This window comes from Kryptolebias marmoratus, linkage group LG19 (assembly GCF_001649575.2).
Source record: "Kryptolebias marmoratus isolate JLee-2015 linkage group LG19, ASM164957v2, whole genome shotgun sequence".
In the NCBI taxonomy this organism is placed as follows: Eukaryota; Metazoa; Chordata; class Actinopteri; order Cyprinodontiformes; family Rivulidae; genus Kryptolebias; species Kryptolebias marmoratus.
The window spans coordinates 14291734-14303527 of NC_051448.1; the positions used below are offsets into that span (position 1 = coordinate 14291734).

At 46.3% G+C, this 11794-nt stretch overlaps 1 protein-coding gene across 1 annotated transcript; it reads right to left on the minus strand.

The window, feature by feature from the left end:
- Positions 1 to 1660: 1660 nt before the first annotated feature.
- On the minus strand, positions 1661 to 11265 carry dll4 (delta-like 4 (Drosophila)). The gene is made up of 11 exons (XM_017408994.3): positions 10656 to 11265; positions 10250 to 10510; positions 9799 to 9856; positions 8893 to 9156; positions 6756 to 6816; positions 5722 to 5852; positions 5313 to 5482; positions 5001 to 5220; positions 3804 to 4527; positions 3377 to 3485; positions 1661 to 2874 (listed from the first exon to the last, which is right to left on the minus strand). Exons 1-11 carry the CDS (start codon positions 10707 to 10709, stop codon positions 2869 to 2871), a joined length of 2058 nt encoding a protein of 685 aa, XP_017264483.1. The 5' UTR covers positions 10710 to 11265; the 3' UTR covers positions 1661 to 2868.
- Between the last annotated feature and the right edge of the window lie 529 nt (positions 11266 to 11794).

Consider the following 11794-nt stretch of genomic DNA (forward strand, 5'->3'; position numbering starts at 1 on the left):
CCCCCCCCACACACACACACCACCACCACCACCCACCACCACCCACGGCATCTGTTTGGCTGGCTGCGAGTCCTGTGCATGGATGCGTGTGCGAGCATTACGAGGGGGGTGAGGGGCTGAGGTTCCCCTTTGCCCCCGCGCCTGGCTTTGTTTCACCATTTCCAGCTTGAGGGGGTGGTTTCCGTGGAAACGGATTTGAATTTCAAGCCAATTTAAGACCAGAGAGAGAGAGAGCGAGAGAGAGAGAGCAAGCGAGAGAGAGAGAGAGACAGACAGACAGAGAGAGAGAAATGAGGGGTGGGTGAGAGGGGGTGTGAGCCAAAAGCGTTTCCAGGAATTACTTGAGGTAGTCATGCTACAAGCGAGGCAGCTTTGTGTCTCTATTTATTATGAGGAACAAAAAGGGTTAACAGTTAAATAACTCATTATGCATTGTTCGGGGTCACGTTTTGGATTCTAAAGGACTATTCCTGCCGTTTTCAAATTGGCTCTGTGGAAAAGTTACGACAAATTAATATCTTACCTGCTGCAGATAGGTTCTGGAAAGGTCTCGTTTCAAAGAAACAGAGCGGGGTCAAAACCATCTTAAAACAACTCCAGTCTCAAAAATGTTTTAACAGTTCATGATAAACAGTTCAGATGTTTACACTGCCATTGGTTTTGCAATACATGGATATTTACATGAAATTCAGTGGTTATTTGCAAACTGTAACTCTTCCTGTGAAGCCTTGGATCAACTCCGGCAGGAATCCTACATTATTTTTGCCATAATAACCATGTAATGCAAAATTAGCAACAATGTAAAGGTTTATATAACAAAGTTTACATGAAACCCAATGAAGCATTGAAGATTGGAGCTGGTCTAAGGTGATAGTCTGGTGGTTTTTGAAGTGAGGTTTCTGTCTAGTATGAGCGACAACATCAGTCACAGAACACGGAGTATAAAAAGAAAAGGTTAAGCTGATGGCTCGACAAACCGGGGGCCCCTTTTATATTGTTTCTCAGGCTTATAAAACAACTCTTTCCAAGAAAAATGTCATATTGTGTGAAAAAAGCTGACTATTCCTTTAAGATGGCAGCCATCTATCTTGGAAGTTGGTCCATTCAGACTTAACTGTTAGCATGTCAGCATGATCCAAGTGGATCCACTTCCAAAGCAGATTACTACAGTTCAATGCAAACTATTATTTACAACTTAACATCTTGGTTAGTTTCAAATCACACATTTCTCTCTACAAAAAAATCTGATGTTTCAGCAGGAAGTGCCTCAATCAGTCAGGAAAACCTATACAATTTGATGGAAATAACCATGTATTGTGAAACTGACAAGTGCTTGGATGCATGGCTAAAATCTTTTGGGATTGGAGTCGTTTTGAGACAGTCCTCCTTGGGCTTGACCTCGGCTGGATTAGCCATTAGCTCGTCCGTCCCCTCAGGCTAAAACTCCGTTTCTCCAGCTTCAAAAAGTCTCGACAGCTGGCACATTACTACCGCTTCATAACGTTTCAAAATGTCTGTAATGTCCCTTTAGACAAAATGTGAAAGAAAACAGGACACATTTGATCGTTGCTTGTCGCCATGGTCATTATTTAAAAACACATCAAAAAATAATCTCCTTTTTTCTCTCTCTCTCTCTCTTTTCCATTTACTTGACAAACAGTTACCAAGGAAATTTTATTCTTCAGAAGTTTGGTCCTTATAAATATGCATTATATACAAAATAATATTATAAAACATATAAAGAACAGTGTCATATTTAAATTAAACTCTGGAAATAATCATTTAAAAAAAACATTACATTATTGGTTCTTCTGCTTTTGAGATTCATTATAGGCAGGCAGTGGTGTGACAATCTTTTTCTTCCTTGTTTAGGTTTTCTCTGTTCAGTTCAAAAAACAACAAAAAAACGCCAAAAAAACAAAAACAAAACAACTTTCCTATGCGCACGTTCTCCTGGATCGTCCTGGCACTGGACTGACTATTACTGGACTCCTGTGGTTTTCTCCTCTTGAAATCCCCGTTAATTAAAAAAGTATTTCCCCTCTCCTGCTGCTTTTTATTTTATTTCATGTTCCCCTTCCTTTTCTTCTTGTAGTGCAAATGAACCAAGAACAGACAAGGGCACAAATTTAGCTTCAACCTTCCCCCCTCTTTTAAGGCTTCGAGTGAATTTTGGGCTGCATACGATCTCCACCCTTCACGCCGACAACACCAACCGACACATGATTGACAGCCGAAGATTACTTTTGGATATTCATAGGTTTCTTTCAGTGTTGCCGAAGTTGGATTGTGACAGCGGGCGAGGTCACTCCTTTCGACCCTGAGTCTTGCATAGCAGGCAAAGCTGGCAGGAGTGAGTGTTGGGGACGTGTGTGGATAAAGGGGTGGGGGCTGGGGAATGATTTGGAAGGGGTCAAATCTTAGGCACTGTTTTTACTGATTGGTTGGCTCTCAAAGTCATCGTGATTATCAAACAAGGCCGGGTCAGACACGAGGGGCAAGTAATCCGCCTTCGCCTCCATCGACTGTCCAAGTTGGCCGAGTTTACGGGCGAGCGGTTCGCCGACGCTGTGTCGGCGGCCTCGCCGGTCCGTCTGACCATCATCGCAACTGGAAAAGGTCCTTCACTGTACACGCTTTGCATACAAACGTCCGGTCAACGTAAAATTGATCAGTTCCCGTCCTTTTTTTCTGTCCTTTTTTATTTCTTTTTCCCCAGAGCAGAAGATTCTGCTCTCTCCAGTTCTTGAAGCGTTCCAGAGCAAACCTCCAGTCTCTTTTCAGCATTTGTAAACAATCCAGAATATTATATTCTGCCTCGGTTGTGTTCCGGTCCTCCGTTCACACCTTCCCTGACCACCTTGCAGTCTATACCTGTGGAAGGGGGGGGAGGAAAAAGAAAGAGGGAAAAAATTGGAGTCAAACCAAATGCAAAGAAAATAACCTGCAAACAAAGGAAAACAACACCAAATTTCCCAAGCACTGTTTCAGCTTTAATAGCTCATAAGTTACGCCTGTTATATTAAACTTGGAATTAAGAATACCAATAAAGAATTCGACTAAACACCTCCACTGTGAATCATAGGTCCTTTGAGACCGAGCAGAGCCAAACATATGTAAGAAATCATTAGAAATTCGGATTTTACGTCACCTTATGGCCAAGATAAAGAATAGTCAGCATAACTTACAGAAACTAATAAAGAACATAAAATGGGATTTACCCATTTTAGGTATAAATAACAGAATAAAACCTGTCTATAAATAGCAACATCCCTTCTGGGGAAAAGCACAGTTGGGAAGACGTATCACATCGGAAACAAATTATCCAAGGAAATGCAGATAAAGGTGGTTCTCGTTTTTTTTTTTGTTGGCTTACCTCAGTTGCTATGACGCATTCCCTCCTCTCCTCTGCTATAACAAATACCGACTGGTACATAGAGTCTCTCGAGGAACATATCGTAGATATCCTACACTCTGGCTTTTCACTGCAAACACAAATTCCACATTGGTCAATGCAAGCTAACATCACACAGAAGAGCTATGCACTGCATGTGTACACATGGAAGTGGAGATGTGAAAACAACAAAAAAGGTGAAGCAAGTTAAAAGATTTTCCAAGCTTGTAAAACTGAACTGGAGGGTTCAGTCAAACCAGTTATGGCAATGAATGCCTCTCGTTAACATTCCTACCCTGTGGGGCTTCACTTATACTGGCATAAACGTAGGAGACAAGTGGAAATTTCGAAATACTGAAGTAAACAGGATCACAACAAGAGTGAGAGGCAATATGGAAGCTCTTCTTACCTGTACATTCTACTCAAAGGCATTTTATCTTCTAAACACTTGTCATAAATAAGACTTTTATCCTCTTGCGACTTTTCGTCCGTGAACTCTTTCGATTTAGAGTTGTAAAAGTCCAAGTGATAGTTTTTATGGATAAAGTTCAACTTCTCCATATCGCAGTCCACCTCCAGGCTGAGTTTCTGGTTGGTGTTTTTCAGCTGGGATGTCGGGATCAAGTTATCCCCCTGAACTTTGGATAAATTGTTCATGGTCTTGGTTTCTCCCCGTTGCCGCCGCGCCTGCCTGTGGATGTGCCGCAGAGCCAGGCCCACCATACACAGCAGCACCAGCAGCGCCACCAGGCCCACGGCCAGGGAGACAGCCGCCCACTGGAAGCCGTCGTCCCCGGGGGGGCTGAAGGTGGCAAAGGACTCGCATCGGCGCCCGGTGAAGCCGGATGGGCAGACACAGGTCGCCGGAGGCTTGCCTGGCCCGCCGCCTCCGCTGCAAATGCCTCCGTTGAGGCAGGGTCGAAGGGAACACTCGTCCAGGATCCTGTCGCAGTTGCGTCCTCCGTACCCCGCCGGGCAAGTGCAGAAGTAGTCGTTTATCCGGTCTTGGCAGGTGCCCCCGTTGAGGCAGGGGCTGCCGGCGCATTCGTTGATGTTGATCTCGCAGCGCTGTCCGGTGAATCCCGCTCGGCAGCTACAAACGCGCATGCTTCCTTGGAGCAGACACAGGCCACCTGCAGGGGGAGGAGATGGACAGTGAGCATCGACAAACGCAGCGAATCGTTTCGGGACATTTCCGAATTGGAGGGAACACGAGCCCGATGAAACCTCCCATGAGGCCCGTTGAGTTCACACATCTCCATCGAGTCCAGCGTGACCGCAACACTGTGTTTTGTTCTCCCAACACAGAACAATTCCACAGCCCTCAGTGTTTATAGGACGGCAAAAACCCACACTGCGCTTGGATATTTGTCCCCTCTCATCAACAACTGCGGCGAGCTGCGGCGGCATTTACAGGCTGCCGCTCGGAGTTGCCGAATGTTTACACGGAGGACAATAGACACCAAGTTCCCAACGATTCCTGTTGTTCCGCACTGCTTCCAGTTGCAGGAATTTAAAAAGGACGGGAGGGGGGAATGAGGGGAAGTTCAGAGAGGAATAGAGCAGGTGGGGGTGGAGGGTGAAAAACAGGAGAGGAAGGCCGTACCATTAGCGCAGGGAAGCGACGTGCACTTGTCCATCCTCTTCTCACAGTTAAGTCCGGTGTAACCCGGGGGACACTCGCACATGTAGCTGCGGCCATTATCCTTCTCCCAGCATTTACCGCCGTGGAAACACGGCGAGTCGGCGCAGGTCAGCAGGCCGTGTTCGCAGTGGGAGCCCTCGAAACCTTTGAGACACGTGCACGTGTAGCCGCTCTCCAAGTTCTTTGGAAAAGCGGAGGCAGAAAGTGAGCCACTAAGAGGAAAAAACGAAACATCCGACGGTACGTATCGTAGCGCGGAGCCTGTCTGCTTACTGTGCATATCCCTCCGTTCCTGCAGGGATTGCTGTCGCACTCCTGCATCTCCAGCTCACAGTTAACCCCCGTGAATCCGGGCAGGCAAGTGCACGTGTAGCTCCCTTGGCCCGTGTTCATGCAGGTGGCGCCGTTTAAACAGGGACGGTGATGAGTGCAGAAGTTCAGATCTAGAGGCAGAGAAGAGGGTTTGTTTACAGGGTGCCCGAAGGGAACTTAAAAAAAAGAAAAAAGAAAAAAAAGAAGAGCTCTCTGCTTCGGAGGTGTGCGCAAAGCTACGACCGCACTCCGGAGGAAACCTAATTTACTAATGCTTTCAAGGTAATTCAAATGAAAACAGTGCACAGGTAATACGAGAGGCCCTGTTTGAGAAAGGAACAGCAGCAGTGGTCCAAGTGGTGTGGTGTACCTTGGTCACATAATAGGCCTCCCCAGCCCTCCTGGCAGTTGCACTGCCACGGCAGCTGGCAGGTACCGTGCTTGCAGGCCGGGTACTTCTTACACTCCTCGCAGAACGTGCCCTGCCAGCCCTCTCTGCATCTGAAAAGTGACAACATGGGTTTCATGATTACTCGCGTTTTCTTCCCCCCTGCTTGCGTAGATTTAGTCAGAAACACGCAAATATTTCAGCTTTTTTCCCCCTGTGTGAGCGTCTCCTGACGTGGATTGAATAAAATGGCAGCCAGCCGTGCCTTAAAGTCTTAAAATATTTGAATTACCAGCGATAATTTAAGGAAATCAGTGATTGGTCATGCAACATTAGCAGCGGCCCCAGTGTAGTTAAAGACAAGTATTACATGATACTTTATTGTCATTACAGAAATCTAAATAAACATGAAGACAAGTTAAATCTTGCACCAACCGAGGTAGTTTAAGTTTCTGCAAATATGGCATGAGATCTAATAAAATCTTAAGATAAACAATTTAAAAAATTGCTTTTTTTTCGCAGTGCTTCTTTAAATTTCTTGTGAAGATCAACTTTATGAGCCCAATGAGCCCCGAAAGTAGGTTTTGTTTGGTATCTCGAGGATTTACCCCCCCCAATGTGGGTCAGTGTATGTGCTGTAAATGATGGATTTAAGTCCAAAACGAGGGCACACTGGACTTCACGAGGAATTTCTCCCAGCGAGTGTGTGTGTGTGTGTGTGTGAATTATTCTTGAGCGAGGGAGTGAATGAATGAGACGAGGTAGTGACAGGAAGGAGAGAAGTCACTGAGTGATGCAGGGAAACCGGAGAGAGCGCCAACTGAAATTTATGCTGATTTTTTTTTTTTTTTTTCTAAACTCCCGCCTCGCCTAATGGGTTACACAAACACGGCGAGGCCGCGTTCCTGTCGGTAAGAAGACTTTCCACACGAAGGCAGCCCTCTTTCTCGTTTGCTCCTTCATGGATACGCAGCAGCCAACAAGTATTTCAACACCTAATTGTCAGTGATACTTACACACACTCCCCGGGTTGGGAGCAGTTCCCGTTCCTCTCGCTGCAACCTTCAAGACAAATGGCTGCAACAGAAAGAAACAGACATAGATAAGTCCTTTCGCCGCCAGTGTCACTTCTTTTTAAAAACGTTCAAACTGTTAAAAATAGCATTGTGCGAAAAATGGCAGCTAATCCATTAATGCTCCGTAATAACAACCGAGCCTAGAGGGCTTTTTATTTTCTTGAAATAGCCACTTCTGAGCGGGAGTGCTGCAGCACACGAGGCCTTAAAGTGTCTCAACTTCAGTCATTTGAGCCGAACCTGTCAGCCACACCCCCCAGCTGCTCCCTGAGAGGAGGTGATGGAGGTGAGGAGGAGGCGGTTTGTCCAGGTTTTAAGTGTACCGGTCCCGCATGACACTGATTCTCAGGACAACATATCAGGCCGCACTGACAGTAAGCGGCCGCTTTAGTCCAGGAACAGATGCTCGCTCTCAATAGCAGACAGCTGTCGCCATTGTTGTTTGTGGTCCGCCGCAACCATATTTGCAGCTGCTACCGCCGCGCGCCCAACAATGGCAGGGGGCTAAGAAACGTCGGTGGCGCGTGGCGGATAATAATGCCGCGATTAACCTTGGCGCGTGCAGCCGCCCGGACTCCTGTCGGTGCCCGCGCACCTCGCGCCCCCCTCCTCTTAGCCCCCCTGTGGATTAGGTTACCGGGCACGCGCGTCCTCGAAAAGGGAAAAATGTGATTTTGCTCGCCCCAAATTACATGTTCACATTTAACTGCTGGTTGTCTCAGAGCACAGTGCAGCCAGATATTAAAGTGAACAAAGTAAGTAAGTTAGCTTAAATTTGTTCAAGGATTTATTAGCATAAACTTTAATGTCATAGTTGGCATAAAATGGGGTGAATGTTAACTTCCGGGAACTAAAATGAATACTGACAGGCTAACTTAGCATGCTGGGTTAGCTTAATTTGTTCAAGGATTAATTAGCATCAACCTGAATGTCGTAGTTGCGTTACACTGTTGACCTTTGAACTAAAATAAATTCTTGTTGTGTTATTTGTTTAAGGAATATTTAGCATAAACTTTAATGTCAGATTTTGAGCTAGACTGGGGTAAATCTTCACCTCTGTGAACTAAAATGAATACCGACTGCTTGTTGTGTTATGGTCTTCGTGTCAGGATTAATTAGCAGAAACTTCGATGCCGCGGCTGAGCTGAACTGAAAATGTACAACGTACGTTTCTGAAAAAAAAAAAAAAAGAAAGTGCTTTAAAAGAGCTTCAAAGCTGCGCCACCAAAAATGTGTCCACTGAACGCAAAACGACCGGGCTCGTTCAGATTTATGTGTGGGAGTGTGGGAGCCACTGGAAATTATGGCGTCTGAAAGATGCCCAATCTGTCTTTTGCGTGTATATTTTCTGTAGTCACCGGCGATTGATGCGTGTATAATTGCAACACGTGAGCCCATCTGGTTAGAATTTGGCGCCACGGTCAAAATAGCAACGTGCCAGTTCCTCTCTCACCACCATGTGACACGGATGACAGATCCTCCATCACCCATGTGGTCACAAATCCAGCACATGGTAACTATTACTCTCACGGTGCCTCCTTCCAATCTACGCTTTGATTAATTGGTGTTTTGTGAGAGGGGCCCTTTGGTATATTGTTGAGCCAAATGGCATTGAGCCGCATTTCAAAGCCTTCCAGATCAGGGGAGCGTCGGTCTCTGATTCGGCCAAGTGGGTTTGCACGAGTATGATGTTGTCATTCCGCGCTGTCTGAGTGGTCACAAACCCACAACCAATTACACGACAGCATTATACGACCTTATGAGGCGGATATCACCAAAGCTGCCTCTCAGACTTTAGGATATCATTATGTTGCATTTAAATACACAGCTGAAGCTGTAATGATTATGCCACAGATATCTTTAACTCCTCCTTTCAGGTACAACTCATGATAATGGGAAAAGGCCATACACAGTTATGGAGACAAACTTTTTTTTTTCTTTCCTGTGGTAAGAAGCATCCTCTAACTCCTCCTTGATCTCGGACTTAGAACGAGTTCCAAGACAGCGGCAAGGGCCGACGTGACACAAATGACCCTCCCAGGCGCGAGAGCACAAAACTCTTCGGCGAGTTGCTTACGTTCTTCACAGTATATCCCTTTCCAGCCGGGAAGGCAGGACAGCTGCCCGTCTCGGGTGCACGTGTAGTGGCCGAAGCGGTCGTCCCGGGGCGTGCACTTTTTGGAGCAGCTGTCGCCGTAGTAGCTCTCGTTGCAGACGAAGCGGTAGGAGTACTTCAGCTCTGTGTGCTCTCGGGTCTGCGTGTCCTGGGACCAGTCGGTTCCTACGCCCAGCTGTCTTTGGATGGCAAAAAAGCTAATCATAAAGTCTGGGTTGTCGGTATCTGGAAAAGAGGAGAGAGAGAAAGAGAAAAAAATGAAACATAAAATAAAGGAAGTCAGAACGGATGCAGGACTGATTGTGTTTTGTTTTGTTTTTTTAATCTCAACAAGTTGATCATAAATGTCTCGTGGGTTCAAAAGCTGCCCAGAAACCGAGCTGCATCCCTTCAACCCCGTGCAGCAGCTATAGAATGAAAGATTGACTTGGGTTTGAGGGTTTCCTCTTTCTTCATCAGCGAAAAACATTCCCAGGCCCGGCTCCCCTTCTTCCAAAGGGCACAACAGAGTAAGGTGTAAAATACAGGAAGACGTAGTCAGGGGCTTTTGGCAGGCACTGTGTATTCTCACCAAAGCCCACAGCTCGTTCCCACGCCAAAAATAAACTATAGAGGAAGTTCAATTGTATTGGGTATGAGAATGAAAAAAAGGTGTTCTGAAGTTCATAACAAAGGAATGAATAGGCGTGAAAATGGCCTGAAATCATCAACCATTACCATGGGAAATGCTAAGTGGTACCTATTTACATCAAATAACCCAAAGTCATTGTTATTGTTGTTGTTTTTTGTAACTGTAAGTGAAAACATAGGAGGACTCCGATGTATACAGACAGAGCTCCCTCCTGTGGTTGTATATGTTGCACTTACCTACAGGTAGGTTTCCATAAGGTAAATGCCAGGCTTCAATTATTAATGAAAATGACCCCTGAGGAGGAAAAGAAAAAGCATGCAGTTAATGAAACAGCTCAAAACTTCAAGGTTTCTTTCATCATTTAGGTCGACATTCTTGCGTGTGTTGTCTTTTTTTTCTCTTTTCTCTGCATGGTGAATTGTAGCTACACATCTGACAAAAGGATAAGGGTTACAGTGATCACTCTGGGGTTTTGCTGTGAGCACAATCTGTTTGTCGGCAGAGCGTTACCTAATGATGGGGATGGATTTAGATGAGCCGACCAAGAACCCAGTGCGCTCCGAAAACGCGCGGCGGGTTCCGCGACGCGTAAAACGCTCGCAATAATAATAATAATCATAAATAATAATACAAATAAATAGTAATAAAAAAAGAAGACAGAACAAAGTGGGGTGTCCACGCCCTTACCGGCCACCCGAACTTGACCGGGATCCGAATGGGTCTCTGTAAAGTGCCCGCGTCCCCGGCGCCGAAAGAGTTCGCCTCCAGCACCGGCGTCACCGCGCTCCCGAAGATGCAGTCCCCCGGCGACACCACGGCCTGATAGTTCTTCAGGCAAATCTTAAAATAAGTCCTGCAGCTGGGCGCGCACGCGTGCCCGCTCGCCAGCAGACCCCCGTGGTTTGTAAATTCATGCAGGTCCAGCTCGAAAACTCCCGAGCCAAACACCTAAAAAGAGAATGGAGAAATTTGAGAAATAAAAAAAAGAATAAAATAAAAACAAAGGCCTCCATCTGTTGATGTGTTTTTTTTTCTCGGTTTTTTTCACCGAGGTTTTCAGGACCTCCAGATGTAGGGGGATCCTCCTTCATACCTGTGATATCAACGTGGTGCTGAAAGCGACGGTAAAGGTGAACCAGGCTGCCATCCTTTCTCCTTTTCCCCACCGGGCAGCCGCGTCACCAGCCAAGAAGAAAAAAACAAAACCCAGCAAAAGCCTTCTTATTCCTGAATATTCACACCAAGGCAAACGATTTGGAGAGGATTAAAAAAAATGAAAAAAGAATAAAAGTAAAAAAAAACAACAACACACAAATAAATCCTCCGCTCCAGGGGGGTGTTCTCAGTAGCTCCTTGTTGCCGCGCGTCAATATAAAAAAAAAGGAAGAAGCGTTTCCAATCTCCAAGTTATCCAAAGGTGATGGAAGACCAATATCCACGCAGCCGTGCGTCTTTCTCCTCCTCCTCCCCCCACGCGCGTCTCCTCGCTTGACACTGTACTCCACAAGGCGCCACTCCGCTGAGGCTCAGGGCTTGTTTTGGTGCTGGACTCGGTGCGTCAGTGCGCCTCGGATGCTCATCCCTCCTGTTACTAGTGAATGAACCGTAGCGTGTCTCCTCCCAGCTATATAAACTCCCACCGCGCCGCTCATTACATAAACTGCCACTCACCCGGGCTGGCGCCGCCCACTTTACAAATTCGTCCCCCTTCCCTTCTACCCCGGCGACAATTATCCAGATTTAATACCCACTGGCATCATCGAGATGACCGTCCCACCAATAGATACTGGGCGATTCTTAACCCCCCTCCTCCTCCTCATCCACTCCCTCCCCTCAACATCTGCTAACTTATTTTTAGCGCGTTGTGGACGCACGTTTACGCGCAACGAGAATTCTAGCATGGAGGCGAGACTTTGAGAGCCAGGGAGCAGAAATTCAATTAGTGTCCAAACTCCGCGCGCGCACACACACGCACGCACGCGCTGTTTTTGCCCTCGGTTCCAGTCAATTGCACGCCTAATTGGGCCCTCAGTCCAGCTTCGGAGCCCCGTCCTCTCCCTCGGGATGGATCACCAACATGGTCCACAGAAAACGCCATCAGAGTGTAAAAACAACAACAATAACAACAACAAAAACAAATCTTTGATGTTGTTTTAACTCGTGCGTATTTTTTTTTTTTTTTTGACACTCAGAAGCAAATATTCTATCAGTCGATAAGGTGCCTTTTACGCA